Source organism: Colius striatus, chromosome 5 (assembly GCF_028858725.1).
Source record: "Colius striatus isolate bColStr4 chromosome 5, bColStr4.1.hap1, whole genome shotgun sequence".
Lineage (NCBI taxonomy): Eukaryota > Metazoa > Chordata > Aves > Coliiformes > Coliidae > Colius > Colius striatus.
This window is the reverse complement of record NC_084763.1, coordinates 58966451-58986357: the sequence shown is the minus strand read 5'-3', so window position 1 is coordinate 58986357 and position 19907 is coordinate 58966451. Positions and strand designations below refer to the sequence as shown.

The window sequence follows — 19907 nt, the reverse complement described above, 5'->3', positions numbered from 1 at the left end:
GCACAGCTGGCCCTGAGGCTGTTACTGCTCTGGACACACACTTGGGGTCATGGAATCAGAACCATTTGGGTTGGAAAAGCTCTTGAAGCTGCTGGAGTCTCAGCCCTCCTCTCACCCTGCCACAGCCACCACTAACCCCTGGCCTTCAGCAACTCAGCTCCACGGCTTTGGGATCCCTCCAGGGCTGGGCACTCCCCCAGCTCCCTGGGCAGCCTGGCACAGGGGCTGACACCCCTCTCAGGGAAACAGTTCTGCCTCAGCTCCAATCTCAGCCTCCCCTGGGGCAGCCGGAGCCTGTTTCCTCTTCCACCTCACTGCACCTGCCTGTAGCTCCGTGTGCATCCCGTGTGCTCCATCCCTGCCCTGCAGCACGGCCCGTGCCCACAGTGCCCTGCATGCCCGGGACCCGGCAGCAGTGTGGGCCGGTCGTGCCGTGCCGCCCAGGCTGTGGCCAGCAGCAGGAGCTGGCTGCCGCGCCAGGAGCCACGGGAGGGCCGTTATCGCTGCTGCCGTCTCGGCTGCTGTGAACAAAGGCCGCGCGGCGGTGCCGGTGCCGCCTGGGGCCGCGGGCGGGCGGATCGATGTGCCGGGCCAGGCTGTGCTATCTGCTGCCATTCTCTCCATCTGCGTCTGGCGGGCGGCCATCAATGCCCCGCGCCGAGCATGCTCACTGCCCGCGCCCCCTGACCCCCGCGCCACCGCTGATAAGCTGCAGAATGGGCTCTTGTTGGGATGAGTGACAGGAGAGTCGCTCCGATAGGGACAGACAAGGGCCTGAAAGGGACGGACCCTCGAGACCGCAGGACGCTGCCAAGCCATCGCTGTTAACCCCTTCTGCTTCGCAGCCAGCCGTGGCTCCGGCACACGGTTGTGGCTGGCCGTGAAGCTCCCCGGGCTCACCTGGGCGGTGGGAGTGGGCCTTGGGTGCCCAGAGAGTGGGCAGCACCCCGAGCACTGGGAGAGCTGGAGGATTCCTGCCCGCCTCTGTCTGAGCAGCCTCCCGGGGTGCCCACAGGCCTGGCCTGGCTGTGTGAGAAGCATCTCCGAGTCCCTTACCGGCTGCTCTCGGGGGTGGGCTTGGGGTAGCCTTCCACCGCTCCCTCCCAGACGGCGTTGGCCAGAGCGTTGCCGATGGCTGTCATGACCATGAGCAGCTCGCTGGGCCAGTCGTCCAGGTCCAGGGAGCGCACGCGGGACAGGTGGGTGCCCAGGTTGCGGTGGATCCCGGAGCACTCGATGCACATCAGCGAGCCCAGGTTCAGACTTGCCCAGTCCGGATCTGAGAGCAGCGGGGCACAGTTAACACCAGCACATCTACGATGAGCCACGAGACCTGTGTTTGGGGGCAGCTGCCCACCAGATCCCGTCCAAACCCAGAGCCCCAGCAGCACAGAGGAAGGACCCCAGGCTGGTCAGTACAAGGTCATGGGCCAGCGTGGCAGCTGGGTCAGGAAGTACCCCATCCCCGAAGAACAGATCGCTGCAGAGAGGATGAGTCAGCCCCACAGAGCAGGTGTTTTTGGGGTAAGAGAGGAGGTGGCTGCAGTGGGGTCCCCCCTCCCCTGCCCAGCTGAGCAGCTCCACCTCCCAGTGCCACGTCTCTTACTTGGTGCGTCGCAGTCCACGCAGAAGCTGTTGCCGCGTGCAGTGCGCACAGCCTGCATGGCCTGTGCATCGCTCTGGCTGCCCAGACGAGCCTGGAACAATACATAGGGGCATCCCCTTCACTCACTGCCAGCTGCCCCCAGAGCCCTGGCTCCTGCAGGCACCCTGGGTCCTGCAGTGGGGTCCAGCACAGGGCGCTGAGAGAACACAGTCCAGGGACACACTGGCCCGTAGCTGTGCGTGAGCTGCAGGAGCAGAGGATGGTGGGGCAGAGCAGGGAGAGAATGGACAGAGGGGTCCAAGGAGGGAGCAGCCAGCGCAGGGTCCAGGCCTGGCAGGATGTAGAGAGCTCTGTGGGGTCAGAGCCAGGCTGAGGAGGAGGATAGGGAGCTCAGAGAGGTGACAGGGAACCTGAGGAGGAGCAGCAGTCCCAGGGACGGGATCCAGCCCTGCTTGGGAGCAGAGGGATCAGGATGGGATTCAGCCTGGGCAGAAAGGGAAGCCTGGGACAGGCACAGAAGCAGCAGAGCAGATGCCAGAGAGGAGGGAACAAAGCAGAACTCAGCTGAGGACTCTTACCTTATTTTTGCTGCTCTCACAGCCCTGCAGGCTGGCCAGGATCTGGCTCTCGATGGCCTGGACCCAAAGCTCACGCTCCTCCGATGTTGAGGCTTCAAAGAGCCACGTCTGGCCCGTCAGGGACACGATAATGAACTCAAATGGCTCGTCTGGTTCTGGAAAAGAAAGGTTTGTCATGGCATGGGTCAGGGAGGGAGGGGATCTGCTGTCCTCACATGGTGTGAGCACACAGACGGATCCCTGCAGGCCAGTGCCATGGCTGCACACGAGCTGTGGTCCCACACACAGGCAGTGGTCCCCAGGAGGCTGGGATGGGGAAGCCCTGGCAGAGAGTGCCTGCAGGGAGGAATCAGAGCTCTGCACCAGCCCTGCCTGCTGCTCACACAGCATGAGCTGCCCCTTCCCTCTGCACACACCTCTGCAGCCTCGTTCCCCCACATCCCAGGGTGGGAAACCCAGGAGGTTGTAGCACCAGGCTCCTGCAGCTGCTTGTATCTTCCTGTGCACCCCATTCAGGGAGTGCTGCTGGAGCCCCAGTGGCCCTGAATGCTTGGGGCATGGCCAGGGAGGGACAGGGACCAGCACACAGAGCTGGGAGATGAGGTAGGTGCATGTGGGGGGCTCAGAGGCAGCTCTCCACACTCAAAGAATCATGATTTTGTCTGGAAAGGACCAACCCTCAACTCACTACAGCCTGGCAGAGGAACGGGGAAGGGTGAAAATGGGAGGGCTGCAAGACCTGGGGCTGTTCAGCCTGGAGAAGACTGAGGGAGCATCTCACCAACACAAGTACCTGAAGGGCGGGTATCAGGAGGATGGGCACATTCCTGTGCCCCCTGAGCGAGGGGAACTTGCTTTAGCAGGAAGTGGCACTGGATGAGCTCTGCATGGCCCTTCCAGCCCCCACCATACTGGAATTCTATGTGTCAAAACACCTCAGGCCCCGCAAAACAACCAAGAGCTTCACAAAACCCAAGGCTGCAAGGTGGCCTCGGCTCTGGGTGCTGCTGATGGCTGACATGTGCTGGCAGGGGGTCAGGCCGGTGCCCCCACGGGCTGCCTGGCCTCAGCTCCACACCCCAGCACCAGCACTTACCTTTTATTGCCAACTTCAGTAGTTAGTGCAGTAAATGACTTAACTAAGCGGGGCCTGAATGGAATGACTAATAAACGTTATGTCACAGCACACGCTTCAGCTCATAGCAAAATGATTTGTAATTACCTAATTAGCGTTATGCAAATAACACCCTCATCTCCATAATGTGCCTTCCCAGCTCTCTATTAAAAGCAGGGAGTCAACTGCACAGCTCCAGAGACAACGAGGAGGCCGAGGGGCCCAGCCTGGCCTGCAGCAAGGCAGAGCTGTGCTCCTGCAGCCCGGCAGGGCCTGGAGGCGGGGGGCGAGTGGGGAGGGTCCGGGGAAGCTCGGGAGGGGTCTTCACCTCTATCCCAGACGTGTGTCACGTGAGGAACAGCACGAGGGCAGTCACTGGGGAACTGATGGGCTAATGAAGGTGCCTGGCCAGTGGCCTCGGCACCACGGGCATGGCCAGCCTCGGCTGCTGCTGGGCTGCCTGGCACCGGCAGCGCAAGGCTGTGGCCACAAACCGTCCCAGGGGACGGCTGCAGCCATGGGAGGTGTCCCTGAGGAAAGGCAGCTGCAAAGGGGGCGGTGGGAGGGCATGACCTTTCCTCACCAGAACAGCCCCAGGGTAAAGTGCTGCTGCTGCAGCTGTGCCATGGCGGGAGAGTCACACAGCACGCTCAGGATGCTGCATTCTGTGGGGGTTGAAGTGTGAGCTGGAAAGATGCCTGTCCCCTGCCAGTGCTGAGAGCACTCAGTGCATGTTCTGCACCGACACCAGCAGCAGCGCTGGAGAGTAGCAGCACTGATGCAATGGGCTGGCGAGGAGCGCACAGCTTGGGCTCCACACCAGCCGCCCCTCAGGAGGAGCAAGGGACTCCAGGACGAAGCAGGTGAGGTGCCAACTTGCCTTTCCCAGGTAGGAAGGGGAAGCTGTTACACTCTTTTCACCCTAGAGTCAGCCTGGGATGTTTCCTCTGGGAAAAAGTGTCTGCAACTGCCTTTCTCCCGCTGGGAATGAGGAACTCTGGAGCATCGGGGGGACAGGGCAGCCATTCACGCTGCTGGACTCTCCCCCCTCTCTGTGAGGTACTTGCCCAGCCCTTTGCCCTTGTTTCCATCTCTTGGCCACAGACAGACCCCACAGTTGCTGCCCTGGGGAGCTCCCCAAAGGCAACGTGCCTCCTACCCTAAGGACATTTGCTGTGGAGGCTCCAAGGACACCAAATCCCATCGCAAAACCAAGACTCTTGGAAAATATGCACCTGGTAACTTCTGAGTACTGGGACAAGGAACCACGAGACAAGAGCCAGGCTAATAGCCACTGCCTCCTTGGGTAGGCAGCACCGTCCTCTCCACGAGCAGTGCTGTGCCACAGCACCCAGCTGGGTCTGCCCAGCCCCTGCCCGGCTCCAGCCACCCCTCAGCAAGCAGCTGCCCCCCCTCCACCGTCCCAGGCTGCCACCTGTGGTCCAGGGACTGCGGCTGCTCTGACAGACAGCTCCTGCCTCTGCTGGAGAGTAGGGAGCAGGCCCCTGGCACTGAGGAGTGATTGCTTCCCAGGGAGAAGCTCTCAGAGCCAAGGAGGACAGGGTGGCATCTCCTCCTGGGGAAAGCGCCTGCCCGGGCGCTGGAGGGAGCGATGGCAGCTCCCACGTCTTGGATCATGCCGTATTGTTGGAGCAGCCACCAACAAAGCCACTCCTGGGCCACCCTGGTTATCAGAGCAGGCCCTCTCCTCCTTCTCTCCTGTCCTTTGCCACTGCAGCTGCTCAGGGGCAGCCAGGGACACTCTGTCCCAGCCCCAGCAGTGGAGCCCCAGCGCTGCGAGCCAGGGGATCGCAGGTCCCCGTCTTTCTTTGTGTCTCGTGGATTCCAGCTCCACTCCGAACAAAGGGCCTGTTGCTCTCAGCAGAGCCCGGCAAGAGCTAACAAAGGATGGTGGCTTTTCTTCCACTCGAAGCCTTCTTTCAGAAGCCAAGCCAGTGCCTCCCTTCCGCCGGCATGGCACCGGACGGCATGGCAGGGCCAGGCCCGGCACGGCTGCGGCTGTGGGGTCACACCTCAGACTCACACATGGGGTTTGGCAGAGCTGGGACGGGAGGTGAGGGCCTGTGTGCGGGCCCAGACTCCCCAGCCTTCTGGGACCAGCCCCTGAGCTCCCTGGAGCAGCCATGCCAGCAGGATCACACCAAGCTGTAGCTTTAGGGGACCCACAGGGCTTCCTCAGGTTTGCCAGGGCGAGGCAGAGATTTCTGATGTGGCAGAGGCATTTCTGGCCAGATGAAAGAGTGGAACAAAGGAGATGACACGGGCAGAAGGATTCCCACTACCTCTGCAAAGCAGAGTCGGCAGAACGCCCTTCCCTGCACCATATGCAGGGCACAGGCTCCTTCCCGGCGGCCACGGGAGCCCTCAAGCCCTCCAGCTCAGACCCCACAGGGCTGGGGTCTCGGAGGAAGCTGTTCCTGAGGGAGTAGGGAGCCCTCTCCAGCCACCTCGGGGTAGAGGGGCTGCCCCAGGGCCAGAGCCCGTCTCTCTGGCACAGCGGCTGCCTGCAGGCGTGCTGGTGGGAGTCCATTACGCCAGCTCCATTAGAATTAGTGGGCAGTGGAAATGAACACGCCTGTCTCTCTCTCTTGATGATTTTTTGATGATGTTTTAAAGACTGAGCTCCGTGAAGAGTTGCTGAGCAGAGCTCTGTGCGAGCCGGCTCTGCTAATGGGCCTTAACCCCCTGACCCCGCGCCAACCCAGCAACGAGGGCTCCAAATGAGACCAAAATTAGCAAGGGCAACTGCACAGGGGCCAGGACGAGCCAGGGGCAACTGCACAGGGGCCAGGACAGGCTGCAGCCGTGCAGCACTCAGACCCCCACCAGCAACTGAGTCACCACACTGAGCAGCCTCGAGGACTTGTGCAGCCTCTGCAGCACAGTGATCAGCCCTCATGGAATTACCCTTCACCAGCCTGCTGTGCTAGAGCAGGGGCCAGCAGCCTCCACTGACAACAAGCCAGCCTTGGGAGCATGCATCTCCTCAGGGTCAGTGGATGAGCACCTCAGGGCCAGGAAGAAACAGAATGGAGACATCCTGTGTGCAGCCAGGAACCAACACAAAGCAAAGGGGTAAGGGCAACGGGAGAGCCCCAGCAGACAGCCTGGGTGGGACAGAGCTCTGCTGCCCAAGGGTGCCCCAGAGATGCCCAGCAGACTGCTGCATCTGTCACTGTCACCTACAGAAGGAGCAAGGGATGCTGGAGAGGAGCAGCAGCACAGGGAGGAAGCAGGGAAGCAGGGACATCTCAGGAGTGCTACCCCTACAGCTCACGCTAGGACCCTTCTCTCTGCTCTCAGCAGGAGGAAGCACAGCTTTGAGCATTAGTGGTATGTCAGGGTGGCTGAAAACACCTCAGCTCCAGCCCACACTGGGCACAGGGACCTATCCTGCTCCATGAAGGGCTCAGACTGACACCACATCAGCAGGAGTCTGTTCTTTCACCTGCACTCTCCCTGGCTCCCAGCTATAGCCAGGCTCTCCCCACACACTGCCATTCTGCTCTCATCCCTCCTGGGAGCAGAGGTGCCTCTGGATGGCCCAGTGGGAGGAGGTAGGGGGCTGCTCCTGGCCTGGCTGCAGGGGGACCCTGGCCCACATCTCTGGTCTCCTGCTGCTGAGCCCAGGAGGAGCGTCCAGGAGCAGGGCAGCCAGCGGTGCCCCTGCCTCGGGATGCTTGTTTGCAAGCTGCCACTGTACCACATCATTATGAGGTGTTTGGGATATCAACAAATTAGCAGGCGTCTGGGAAGAGAAGGATGCGGCACCATTCGTAAATGTCAGCTCGCTGCCTCCTCATTTTGCAGATCATTAAACCCAATATTCCTAACCTGTATTAGTGCATGGGGGACAGGCCCCCTCCCCAGCGCCCAGCGCCGGCAGAGCCGCAGCGAGAGCAGGGCAGGGGAGGCCCTGCAGCGCCTGTCCTGCTGCCCCCAGACCCCGAGCGCCCTGGGCTGAGCTGGTGTGTTCCCTGGCGCCACTGCCTGTGCTGGCCACAGGCTGGGAGGGCTCTGTGCACGGCCGAGTGTACGGCAGTGGGCACGCGTGGGGTGCCGCAGTGCGTGTGCACCGACGTGTGCACCCACGGGCGAGGAGGGCAGCAGAGGCTGTTGAGCCTGTGTGCTGGGGGGAAAAGTGCTCCCAGGGGACAGTGCAGGTCACGGGGGTGATGTGCAAAGAGGGTCAGAGAACCACAGAATCGTTCTGGTTGGGAAAGCCCTTGAAGTTGCTGGAGTCCCAGCCCTCCTCTCACCCTGCCACAGCCACCACTAACCCCTGGCTCTCTGCACCTCAGCTCCATGGCTTTGGGATCCCTCCAGGGCTGGGCACTCCTCCAGCTCCCTGGGCAGCCTGGCACAGGGGCTGACACCCCTCTCAGGGAAACAGTTCTGCCTCAGCTCCAGCCTCAGCCTCCCCTGGGGCAACTTATTCATCATAAGGGACTGACTAGTGCTGTTCCTTGGGGGCGGATGTGGTGTGGGGTGCAGTGTGTGCACAGCACAGGGGGCTGCGAGACTGCAGGAGAACCATGGGGATGTGGGTCATGCTGTGGGCACAGGAAGGAGGGCAGGGACAACGTGGGCTTCATGGTGCCCATGGAGGCTTGCTGCAAGACACACTGGCAGGATTACGGGTGTGCACACGAGAGTGTCTCAAAGGGGCAACTTCCCCTCCAGGAACCACAGAGTGAGGAGGGTGTGGGGCTGATGGAGACAGAGGATGAGCCGTGGCGTGGTGATGCCCAGGCACAGGCTGCTTTCCTCCTGCCAGGATGGAGAAAGGAGCTCGCAGGGGCTCTAACGAGCAGCGGTGACTTGTTAGCACTGAATTAAGAGGCTTGGTGGAAGGGAGCGCAGGGGTGACACAAGCTGCGTGGGGCAGGCGGAGGCTGAGCAGCAGCAGCTGGAATCCCTGGCAATCTGGTGAGAGCAGCCCAGCCCCACACACCCGGCTCGCCGAGGCTGGCCTCCGACAGCCCCTGACAGTTGGCATTAATCACGCACATCGCCCCAACACAACTCTTTACTGGCCATCAATTTCCCGTGGGTTTTAAAACTAAAAAACAAAGACAAAACCGCGTCGTTTGGCCGCCACTGAGAAGCACATTAAGGGGCTGTCAGCTTCTCGCCATGCACCCTGCATCACTCTTTAAGCACATGAGAAGTTCATTATCCCCGGAGCTCTGGCAGCCTTGGGGATGCTGGCGCAGGGAGCGTCGCGAAGGTGCTCCAGCCGCCAGACGTGTCTGGTGGCTCCCCGGGTCCCTCTGGCACCCGACACAGGAGCTGGAGGTCCTGGGTGCCGAGGCTGCGGCTGCAGCGGGGCCCTGGGCAGGATGGGTGCTCCTGCCTCCAGCACTCTGCCGGGCTTTAACCTCTGGCAGACTGCTGCAGGTCCCTGTGGAGCCCACTGTGGTGCTGAGCTTTGCCCGGCTGCCACATCGGCCTCTGGCAGCCCGGCACCCCTGGCACACGGCTGTGGGTGCTCCCTGAGACCCCCTGCCCCCGGCACACGGCTGCAGGCACTCCACAACACCCTGACACCCCGTGCACCCCCAGCACACAGCTGCGGGTGCTCCCTGACAGCCCTCACCGCACGCCCTGCGTTGGTGACAGCCCCGGCAGCCCAATACCACGCTTGCCATAGTTTGCTGATGCTCCCTAGCAACCTGACACTGCGCTCTCTTTAACATGCGACCATGTAAAAAAGCAACAGCTCGTTTGATTTATGATACTTCAGAACAACTAAGATTCAATTGCTCTGCACGTCCCTGGCTCTGATTACCTCCTAAATGAGATAAACTGATGGCAATTTATCCCCAGACCTCACCAACTTTCCCAGGATGCTAACCTGAGACGCTCGTGCCCTGCACAGGCAGGCTGAGGCTGGAGCACCCCACGGCATCCTGGCCACAGCCCCAGCTCGGCCCCTCTGCTGCTCTGTGCTCCTGTGATGAGCTCTCCTGCGAGGAGGCTTTGAGAGGTTCTGGCAGCAGTGCTCCCCACACCAGCACAGCCCACTGTCCCCACAGTCCCCTCGAGCCAGTGTGCCCCCGGCAGTGGGCTGAGCAGCATGAGGGATGGCAGCCCTGCCCCACAGCACGGCCAGCATCACGCCTTCACCACCTTGGCTCTGCAGAGGCAAAAGGCACTGATTATCCTGCTCTGAGAAAAACTGCTGTAATTGTTCAAAAGCAGCTGAAAAACATCCAAGGAAGAAACACACATACTTATGGACACCAGTCCGTGACATGAGCCACAGTCATGCCTGTGATGTGGGGTGCTTCCCCAGCACGGGAGGCTGCTCTGCACTTGCACAGCACACAGGGATGCCCAAGGCCTCTTTCCACACAGAGATATCTCCCTCTCCCCAGATTGGGCTCTACAGCAGCCATACAGCCTGCTGCCTCCCCACAGCACAGGAGGCAGCTCCATGGGTGCCCGCAGCCCCCCAGCCCACAGCCTGGCCACCCAGGAGCTGCTGGTGCAGGGCAGCCTGTGGGGATGACGGGACTGACATTGCCTGTGGAAGCCCCTTCTGCAATCAGAGCAGTTCACTAACCAGCAGGTTATAGGAAAAATAAACACAAGGTAAATTTTTGAAAAGCCAACCAAAAAGCCAGAGGAGCCACCACAGATGACGCCATGTGCAACACACCGCACGGGAGCACTCTGACCCAGCACGAGCTTGGGAGCAGCAGCCTCGTGTCACCTGCCTGACAGCAGCTCTGAGCTGCAGTGCAAGGGATGCAGCACCCATTCACCAGCTGAGGGTGGACACAGGGACCTGGGAAGACTGGCCTCAAGCTGGGGGCGTGGAGGTTGCATTGCCCATGGGACTGCAGACCACAGGTGACTCCTCTGCTCGGTCGTGCCCTGCCAGCTCCTCGAACCGCTCCCTTTGCCCTGCTGCACCACAGGGCTGTAAGACCACACAAGAGGTATTTTTCCTGCTCCTGGTTCTGGAGCCAGAGGCTTCTGGCAGCAGGAGAAGCAACCACGTGCAAGGCTTGTGTGGTGACAAATAAAGTTTGGGAACTGACACTTCACTGGCAAATGAACTTCCATGTTGATAAATGTGAAGAAATGCACATTGTAGGAAAAAATTATATTACTCCAGCACCTGACAGGGTTCTAAATTAACTGTATCAACCCAAGCCAGGGCCTGGACATCACTGCAGATAGGCAAACACCTCTGCCCAGTACATCACCATGGTCAAGGACCAGGGTAGGGAGTAACACAAGATACTCTGATGTCCTCATGTGCATGATGTGGCTCCACATCACCACTACGTACAGCTTGGTCACTCCGCTTCCCAGCAGGAAGGACAGCAAGAGAGACCAAGCGTCTGAAGAAGCTCCCTGTGAAACAGCAGGAAAGCTGGGATGGATGGGACAGAGAGGAGGGTGAAATGGGCTGCACTGCCCACCACGGGCCTGATGCCACTTGTCTTGTGGGAAAGGAACTTATTTCACTCTAAGTCTCTGGGCAGCGGTTAGCTCACATTACTGCTTCATGAAAGTGTTCCTGCATTTCATTACCTTTCCCACTGAGAAACTGTATGCAGCTTTGTGTGACTCGAGGTCCCAGCCTCTGCACCTTCCCATGTCCCTGCTGCTGAGCAGCCTTGCAGGATCAGACTTCTCTGTGAGCAATGACAACATCAGCCAGCCACTTCCAGCCCTCATTCTGGTGAGCTGAACACCTCAATGTCCACATCCTACATACATTCATCAGACCCCAGTCACTTTTGGGACCTTATTTCAACTCTCTCCAGTATTCCCATGCTCTCTTGGAGTATTATTTACAGGATGGGACACGGTGCTTTGGGACACCCTTTCTTAGAGTCACACGTGGGTGCAAAGTCATTCCACTCTTTGGGTGCCCCATTTATCAGACATACAAAGAATGCTTTTGCCAAAGCACTGGACTGAAAGCTGCAAACCAAGAGCTGACATTGGGGCAGGCAGTATCATGTCTGAAGAGTCAACATACACCCATAGCCAAGAACACATCAGTTGTATATATAGAGAGTACCTCTTGCTCTCCAGGAGACATCCACCGTACATTATAGACTCAAAGGATGCTCGAGATGCCTGAATCAACCACTGCAAAGGGGAAGTCTTTCCTAAACCCAGTGGCTTTCAAATGGAGATAGCTACAACAGAAAAGACTGAACAACAGAACTGACAGCTCCTACGCAGATCATCACCACACTGCTTCTGAGAGCTGTGCTGCTGTGGGAAACCCAGGCTGCTGGTCTGCAGGCTGCCCCGTGCCTGGGAGCAGGATGCCTGGACAGCCACAGCACGTTTTGCTAGGTACATCCTTACCAATGCACAGCCTAACATGTGCTGGGTTGTTTTACAGTAGCCGTTGGTTTCCAACACTTGTACTCAGCCCCTCTGCCCCTGCCTTTTGCCATCTGAATTAGATCTTTATTCTTGGCTTACTACAAAAGCTCACTGAGCGCTGTGGGACAGGGTGACCTACGACAGAGTCAAATCTTAAAGACTGAGGGTCACATTTTCCAGGGAGGCTAACCACAGATGCAGGCTGTGGAGAAGGTGGTTGCTGGGCTCATCTCTGGCTGGACAAATCTGGATGGCTTTTCAAAGGAAAATGCCTTGCAGCCTCCCTGCCAAGCTTTGGGTCCTTCCTCAGAAACCAAAGACACTCCAACATTTCTCAATAGAAAAGCCATCAGTATTTTAGCACAGGCAAAGCAACACATACACCTTCAGTTGGTTTCCTGAAGTAGATAAAACTTCCAAAAGACCCTCAGCCTGAGGGAAATGGCCAGCACAGGTCTTTTAAATGGTCAAAGTCTGCCAAATTTACAGTCCCACAGAAAGAGGCTCTTTCTCATGGCAGAGAAACGTCTGCACACCTGAAGCGTAGTTAAGCACATCTTAATGGTGTGGTGTGCCCTCAGTCTGCTTACTACAGCTGGTAATTGTTACTGCCACTAACAGTATGTGCAGTCAGGGGCACGATGGCAGTCCTGCTTCTGCTGCAGGTGAGAGACCAAGGGCAGATAGAGAGGGGCTGCTCATTCCTTTGTGAGGAAGGAGTGAGCACAGGATGCCTCAGGCGAGTTGCTCCGAGGCCCGGTCCCAGCGAGCCCCAGCAGGACCCCGGGGTGCTCGGAGCTCTGAGCCAGCAGAGCTGCCCCAGGCAGGACAGAGACCTTTTTCCTACCTTCTGTTGCCGCGCTGGGGCCATCAGGCCGGGTTGTCCCTGTGCTCTTTTTCCTGCGATGCTTCTTCCTGTTGGCGTGCGGTGACGGAGGCGGCTCCAGCTTCGGGCTGGCAGCGCTGGAAATGTTGGGGCTGGAGCTGAGGGAATCGGCAGTACCATTAGCTGGGAACAAAGATAAAGAAAGTCACGTTCAGCAAGACAATGTCAGCCTGCACTTTCCAGAGACAGCCAAGTGCCCTGAGACGGCCCTAGTGCTCCGCCTGGCTCAAGATGCACAGCCCCTGGAGACAACACAGACCCCACTCTCAGCCCCATTGCACGGGGCAGCTCCAACAGCCACGGCAGCTCAAGGCTGCCAGGCTGCTCAGGCTGGGCATACTGCACAGGGACTCATCTGGGACAAGCACACAGCGTTGGCATCTCTGTAGCTGGCCAAGCACAGCAGCATCACTGGGGCAGCCTGGCCTGCCAGCCCCTCGGCACACATCCGTGTACCTACAGCTTGTCGGCAGCCTCCTCACAGGGCCACGCGTGTGTTTTGGGGAGGGACAGTCCCAGGAGGTGCTCTCAGCCCCCCAGAGGCAGATCCAGGCCCTGAGACCTTCAGTGCCACTGCAGAAGCATCACTGCCCCCCAGCACCGCTCTGCCAGACGAGGTGACTGGGGTTGCCACACTTCGGAACCTAAGCATGATGGTCTCAATAGGCTTCCGATACGGAGCTGAAGAAGCTGCATCCCCAGCAGCAACGCACCAAATTTATCCTCAATCATACTGTTCCTTACAATTAATAGCAGAATTAGAAACAATCAGGGAGCTGCCTAATTACTGTCAATTAGAGCGCGCTAATCAAGCTCCGATCACACACACACACGCTGCCGCTGCACTCACCATTAAATGTCAAATTTCATTAGAGACCAGCAACAAAATCAAAAGCCTGACATTCAATTTCAGCAGCACACACAGAGCAGGCTTCCAATCAGCATAAAAATGCAGACTCCGGGGAAGGCAACGAGGCGCAGGAGCCCTCGCTGCACTGTTAACCCTCTCCGAAATGCACTCCTGCCTCTCCCCGGCCCGTGGGGCACGGCCCGCTTGCCTGGGCACCTCGCCCTCCTGCCAGCACCCCAGTGCCTCCCAGCACCTCCCAACCTCGGGCTGCCGTGTTTCTGAAATTAAGAAAGCAATCGTGGCATGGACCGTGGGCAGCAGCCTCCCGCAGCGAGGGCTGCCCGGTGCTTGGCAAGCCCCGCTCCCAGCCTCGCCTCTGCTCGCCCACTCAGCCTGCTCTGGCCAGGCTGACCCTCTGGGGCTCGGTCTGTCTCTGTGTGGCGACACAAACACGCAAGAGTGGGAGGGAGAGGGCCAGAGGAGCTGCCAGGAGCTGCCCCGTGCGGAGCCGGGTGTCCCCTCGCAGGGCTGGCAGAGGACACCGTGCCAGAGTTCTTCGTCCCCGGTTTCTACTACATTTGACACACACTAGTGGGGTGTTTCTGCTGCTATTTATCCACAGGGAAATAGTTCACCCTTGACAATTAAGAGAGATAAATCTAATAAAACCAGACTCGAGCTTTATAAATATAAATTAGTGATGCTGTTCCAAGGGACTACACTTAGAGCAGCTGCCAGGCACCTTCACCTCCCAGACCGGATGGTGCTGGGGACCTGAACTGTCTGAGGCCACACGTGGTGCCTCCAGCCCACCTCTGCTGCCCACTTGCTCACCAGGATGTGCCCCAGGCCGCCCCACCTCCAGGCTCAGTGTGTGGGTTTGCTCCTTTCTGTAGCTGCTGCAGCAGCACCGTCAGCGTGACCCCAACGCCTCCTGCACCGCGGGGCAGATGCTGACCACAGCCCTGCTCTTCCTGTGGCCTGGCAGCTAAAGCCACAGAGCTGGGGGCTTCCAGGGCCCCCAGTGGGACGGGGCTGCAGCGGGGTGGGGGTACACCTGATCTACAAGAGCTACACAATCAGGTGTTGCTGCTCTGCCTCTCTTCCCAGTAGGACAAAAGCAAGCTCGTCTGACCCACTCAAGCTCTTCTGACCCCTGTCTCAGCATGGGAACCCCTCTGCAGGCACTTGCCCGTGTCCCCATGGATGGGCCACACAGGTCCTCCCACAAAGGTCAAACGCAGAATGTTCCCACTGCCTGTACTGCCTGTCCCACCCTCCACACGCTCTCTGGGGTACGAGTGGAGCAGGCAGCCTGTCACCAGGAGGGCAGCCTGCACCCACCTGCTCTCAGCAGAGAAACATTCCTCACCCTGCCCTGTCACCCAGGCGCAGCGTGAGGCTACTGGCCTGGGCCTGGCTCAGCCCTGCAGCGAGCGGTGAGCGTGCTGCTGTGGTGCAGGAGCACTGCCTGTGCCCCAAAGCCTCTCCCTCGTGACAGGACCCACTGTCCCTGCTGGCTGCTGCCATGCAGGCTGGCTGCGGGCAGTGAGCAGGGCCGGGACGGCTCCCTGTGACACGCAGCCCAGAGCCGGGGCAGGCATAGTATGGCCATGCTGGGCCCCTGGCTCTGCAGCGGGGCCGCTGGGACGAGGCCGAGGCCGGCCCGACCGTGCCTGGGGTGCAAGAGCATCCAGGCAGACGCTGCTGCCCCGGGGCTGCGCTGCACAACTGCCCTGTGCAAGAGTGCTGTGTGTGAGCTATGTGAGGCAGGTGACATGGGCTGTCTCCATGCACGGCACAGGCTGCCCTGACACACACCGTGGGCTGTCCCCACGCATGGCACAGGCTGCCCTGACACACACCGTGGGCTGTCCCCACGCACGGCACAGGCTGCCCTGACACACACCGTGGGCTGTCCCCACGCACGGCACAGGCTGCCCTGACACACACCGTGGGCTGTCCCCACGCATGGCACAGGCTGCCCTGACACACACCTTGCGCTGTCCCCATGCACGGCACAGGCTGTCCCCACACACCCCCCGGGCTGTCCCCACACACCCCCCGGGCTGTCCCATGCACGTCCCGGCCGCTGCCCACCGCAGGGACTCCCGTCTGTGCCCTGGCCCCGCTCCCGCCGCAGCCCGTGTCCGAGGCGAGGGGAGGGGGCTGCCGGCACATTAATGCTCAGAGCTGCGCCCTTCCGCTCCCGTCGCCCGCGCTGCCCCATCAGCAGTAACAGTCTGATTAATTCGCTTCCAGCAGGGAGCTGATGGGGCCAATGATGGAGCCGCTGCATCAGGCGCGCTGAAATTGATAGTTTTTCACAGTTACAAATGAGGAGGCTCCTCAGCTGCAAATGGCGCCCGCACAGTCGGACTCCGGTAATGATCATAAAGAGGCTCTCTTTAAACTGCGAAAGCCCCTGGGAGCGAGCGGGGGGGCGGCTGCCGCGCTAATGAGAACTACAAGGGGCGAGCAGGCATGGAAATGGCTCCTCCACTCTTGATGTGCATTTAACTGCTTTTTTAGTGCGGCGGCAGAGCCAGGAACGAAGGAGTGATGAATGCAGCACAAAAGCATTTATTTTCCAATTCGGCAAAGTGGCTACGTTGGGAAATGTATGAATTATTTTAATTCACTCAACTGTCCTGAAACATCACAGGGAAGGAGTGAGCGTGGGGGGAGGGCGCAGGCCGCGCTCGGTGCCTGCTCCAGAGGCAGGAACCGCTCCCGCTCCCTCGGCCGCCCCGAAACGCGGGAGCTGGGGGTGCTGGCGAGGAGCAGAGGTGGGGAAAGCAACAGTGAGCCCAGAGCGGGGCAGGTGGGGGAGAGAGGTCAGAGCAGTCCCATGCAGGGCAGCATCCCTTGACTGGAGGGAAGCTGCTCATGTGCCTGCAGGAGAGCTTCTCCCCTGGCCTGGGCACTGCTAGATGACCCTTACACCCACAGACAGCCCCGAGGAGCTGCGTTCCATGCCTGTGAGCAAACCCTGGGCTGACAGCCACACTCAGAACTGCCCCATCAGCACAAGAAACCTCCCCACGTGCGGTAGCTGGGGTCAGCGAAGCTACTCACAGGGGTTGGGGCAGCTGCCAGGGATGGCCATGGCCTCGTTCCACTGGTCCGCGCTGGACACGGAGTAGGAGCGCTGGTGCATCCCGTCTGGCTTGGAGCTGAAGCCCACCAGGTTGATGCCGCTGATGGAGCGCTCCGAGTGCAGGGAGGTGCTGCTGGTCGAGTGGGGAGCCCCTGCAACAGAGACGTGGGTTTAGCACGGAGCAGCCGCTGCCTGAAGCACGCTGGAAGGAGAAAAAGCTGTCCTGGGGTGTGCCCCTGCGTGAGGCCAGGCTCTGCCTGGCTCTCCTCTCCCTAGGGCCACCATCGCATCACCCCCAAAGGTGCTGAGCAAAGAGCACTGCCCAGCACACAGCAGCTCAGAGGGACATCCAGCCCGCTGGATCCACAGCAGCAGCCTGGGATGCAGAGCGAGGCATCTCTACACACAGCCTTCCCCCCAGACACATTTTGCAGCTGGAGTTCACTGTCTGCTCACAATTCTCACCACAGCCTCAGGCACCTGGACAAACTCAAACCCACCCTGTAGCCAGCATGCCCATCCTCACTCCTTAGCTTCACTCCTTGTGTGTCCCTGGGAACACACAGGGAACAACCATACTAAAGGCAGCAGGAGCAAATGGAAAATCTCATGGAGAATGTCAAAGGGACAAGCAGGGAAACAGACATCTGTAAGATGGGGATGGTGGGTGGAAATGCCTCTGCCCATTAGCTGCAAACCCCTGGAGCTGAGCCCAGGAGCCCAAATGCCCAAGAAAGGAGCGTTCTGGGGACTAGAGGTTGTTGCAGGAGACAAGATCACTTGGTGACTCAAAACAGGTCAAGAGTTTCTGGATTACACAAACACCCACAATTTCCAGAGTAGCAGACAGAACAGCTCTGTCAGGGAACAAAACCCTTGCTGCTTCAGGCTGTGGGCAGCTGCTGAGGAGGCTGAGGACGCTCTGGAGGGCCCTTCCGGGGCCATGGCTGAGGGCAGAGGCCCCACAGCCTGAGCCACCACCAGCCCCAGCCCTGGCCCCGGCCCCAGCTCCACAGCCCGGCAGCCGGCTCCAGGGGCTGGCACTGAGCAGGACCCAGGCTGGAGTGTGGATGCACACTGGAGGAGCAGGGCCCCAGCTGGGTCTGCCACAGCCAGGACCGCTCGCCTGACTGTCTCCACTACACAAACGCAGCCTCCTCTTGCCCTCACAGCACAGCTGAGGCTGGAGGGACCTCTGGTTGCCCTACACTATGCCCAGATGATTTTAGAGTATCTCTAAGGAGGGAGACTGCACAATCTTGCTGGGCAACCTATTCCAGTGCTCAGTCACTGCCCACAAAGAGCAGAGGAAGGTAAAAATCCCAGGAGGAGCCTAGATTTGGTACAGAGTTACACTTCTGCCTGTGGCTCCAGAGTGCCTACCAGAAGACAAGACGATGGCTACAGAAGTCCACTCCCCATTCAAAAGGTGGATCTGAGGTGTGTGCAGAGCAGAGGGGTGATGCAGCCCCCAGCCCTGTGCCACGCACTCCTGCCATCCACCAGCACTGTTCACTCCCTGCCAGCACATCGTGTGCCTCACACTCTCCCCTGTACCCACCCTGGAGCAGAAAGCCCCTCAGTGTGCTGCACGGTGCAGGCCCTCTCTGCCAGCCCTGCCCATGGATCCCAGCCAGCCTGGCAGTGCCCACGCCGACTGGCAGAGCCTGAGGTGCCCAGGCTCGTGGGGCAGGAGCAGTGGAGCCGCTGCTCATGTGCCTCCAGCCCGGCTGCCACACGCTCCCCCTCCCTCCCCCGCTCCCTCCCCTTGTTCAGCGCCACAGAAACACGTGTAAAACCATGACACTGACTTTGCCTCTAATTAGCCCTTAATTTACAAGACACACTCGGAAGGGTAATTAGCTGGCGCTCCGCTCCTGACTGCCGCATCCATCTCCTCCTGCCTCCTCGAGGGAGGGAGCCGGCTGCCACGGGAGCAGGGACAGCACTGCTCTCCTGGGACTGGGGAGAGAGGCCCTGGGCACCCTGCTGCTGGGCTGGGACACACAGGACAGCATGGACAGGACGGGACGGGATGGGATGGGACGGAATGGGATGGGATGGGATGGATCAGATGGGATGGATCAGATGGGATGGATCAGATGGGATAAGAGGCTAGAGGCTGGCTGGATGCCTCATCTCAGCTAAGATTGCTTGAATGTTCGTCTGCCTCTCAGAAACATGAAGGGACAGATCCTCAAACTTCTGCACCCCTTGACTTCCCCACAGCCCTGCAGAGCTGAGGGCACAGGCAGACAATTGCCTGCATTGCTGCCTCTCGTGAGGAGTTGCTGACCCTCCATCCCCACCTCAGCATCGCTCTCCTGGGGCAGACACGTGGCTGCGACCAGGCCCTGACTGTGTGGAAGAAACCAGGTTTGTCTGGGGGAACAGGGGTATGCTGGATTTTAAGGAAGCAAAAGCTGGACAGCAGCTTGGGAGTTTCCCCTTGTGCTATGCCCAAGAACAGCACAGGTCTTTTCTCTGGTGCCTCAGCACAGGAAGAGGGCTGCTGCTGCCATGCTACATCACAGCAGAGCCTGCCAGGCACAGGGAATGAGGTGGTGATGAAGGTCATCCCAGGGTGAGGTGAGGACACCCTGGCACGAAGCAAACCCTTGTTTTCTCTCGTAATGCAGTGGGATGATAGCACACTGCAGACTGATGCTATCCACCACCTGCCAAACCCTGTCCTGAGTCATCAGCTGCTTTAAGGTACTTGTTGCCAACTGATCATTTATCCCAAATAAAAGCCCGAATCACTGTGGGTCACCCCAGAGTACTGGCTCTCAAGCACTGTGTTGGAGTCTGCAGCCAGAGCCCAGCTCAGGCTCCCTGAGAGCCATGTGCGTGGGGCTGTGGAGCAGCACGACTTGTCCCACTACCAGCTGCTGGGGAAGCCCTTGGCTCCCAGGAACCAACTGGTTCTGGAGGGCAGCTGAGAGGCCAAGAACCTGGTTAGGCTGCTGCCTGTGGAATCTCCGCTGGGAAAGGCACAGTTGAGCGCTCTCCATCACATTTGTCAGCTGCCATGTGCACAGGGTCACAGCTGCCCTGACACCCCACGGCTGCCCTGACACCCCACAGCTGCCCTGACACCCCACGGCTGCCCTGACACCCCACGGCTGCTCCCACCCTGAGCACGGCCGCAGCCACACGAGTCCCTGACAGGCTGGGCTTCTGAACGAGGCACTGTGGGCTGCTTTGCTGGACACAGTTGGCAGCCTCCTCTGCTGCCAATTCCTACCAGTGGTGAGTCCAAAAAATGCAGGCTAGCTCTTATCAACCAGGAGGAGGATGGAGACATAACCCAGGAAAGACAGCAGCTTCCAAGTCCTCCCTGGGAGATGGCACCAAGGCCAAGCACCTCACAGTGCCCCGAGCACGGCTG

At 59.6% G+C, this 19907-nt stretch overlaps 1 protein-coding gene across 3 annotated transcripts in view; it reads right to left on the bottom strand.

Moving 5' to 3' along the window:
• AGAP3 (ArfGAP with GTPase domain, ankyrin repeat and PH domain 3) overlaps window positions 1–19907 on the bottom strand; it is a 111237-nt gene that overhangs the window by 1738 nt on the left and 89592 nt on the right. For all 3 annotated transcript variants that reach the window (XM_061996575.1, XM_061996574.1, XM_061996573.1), the window contains exons 12-16: window positions 16495–16668; window positions 12528–12689; window positions 2185–2339; window positions 1607–1697; window positions 1057–1279 (exon numbers count right to left, since the gene is read on the bottom strand). In XM_061996575.1, coding sequence (XP_061852559.1) covers window positions 1057–1279; window positions 1607–1697; window positions 2185–2339; window positions 12528–12689; window positions 16495–16668 — 805 coding nt within the window. The remainder of the gene's footprint in view (window positions 1–1056; window positions 1280–1606; window positions 1698–2184; window positions 2340–12527; window positions 12690–16494; window positions 16669–19907) is intronic.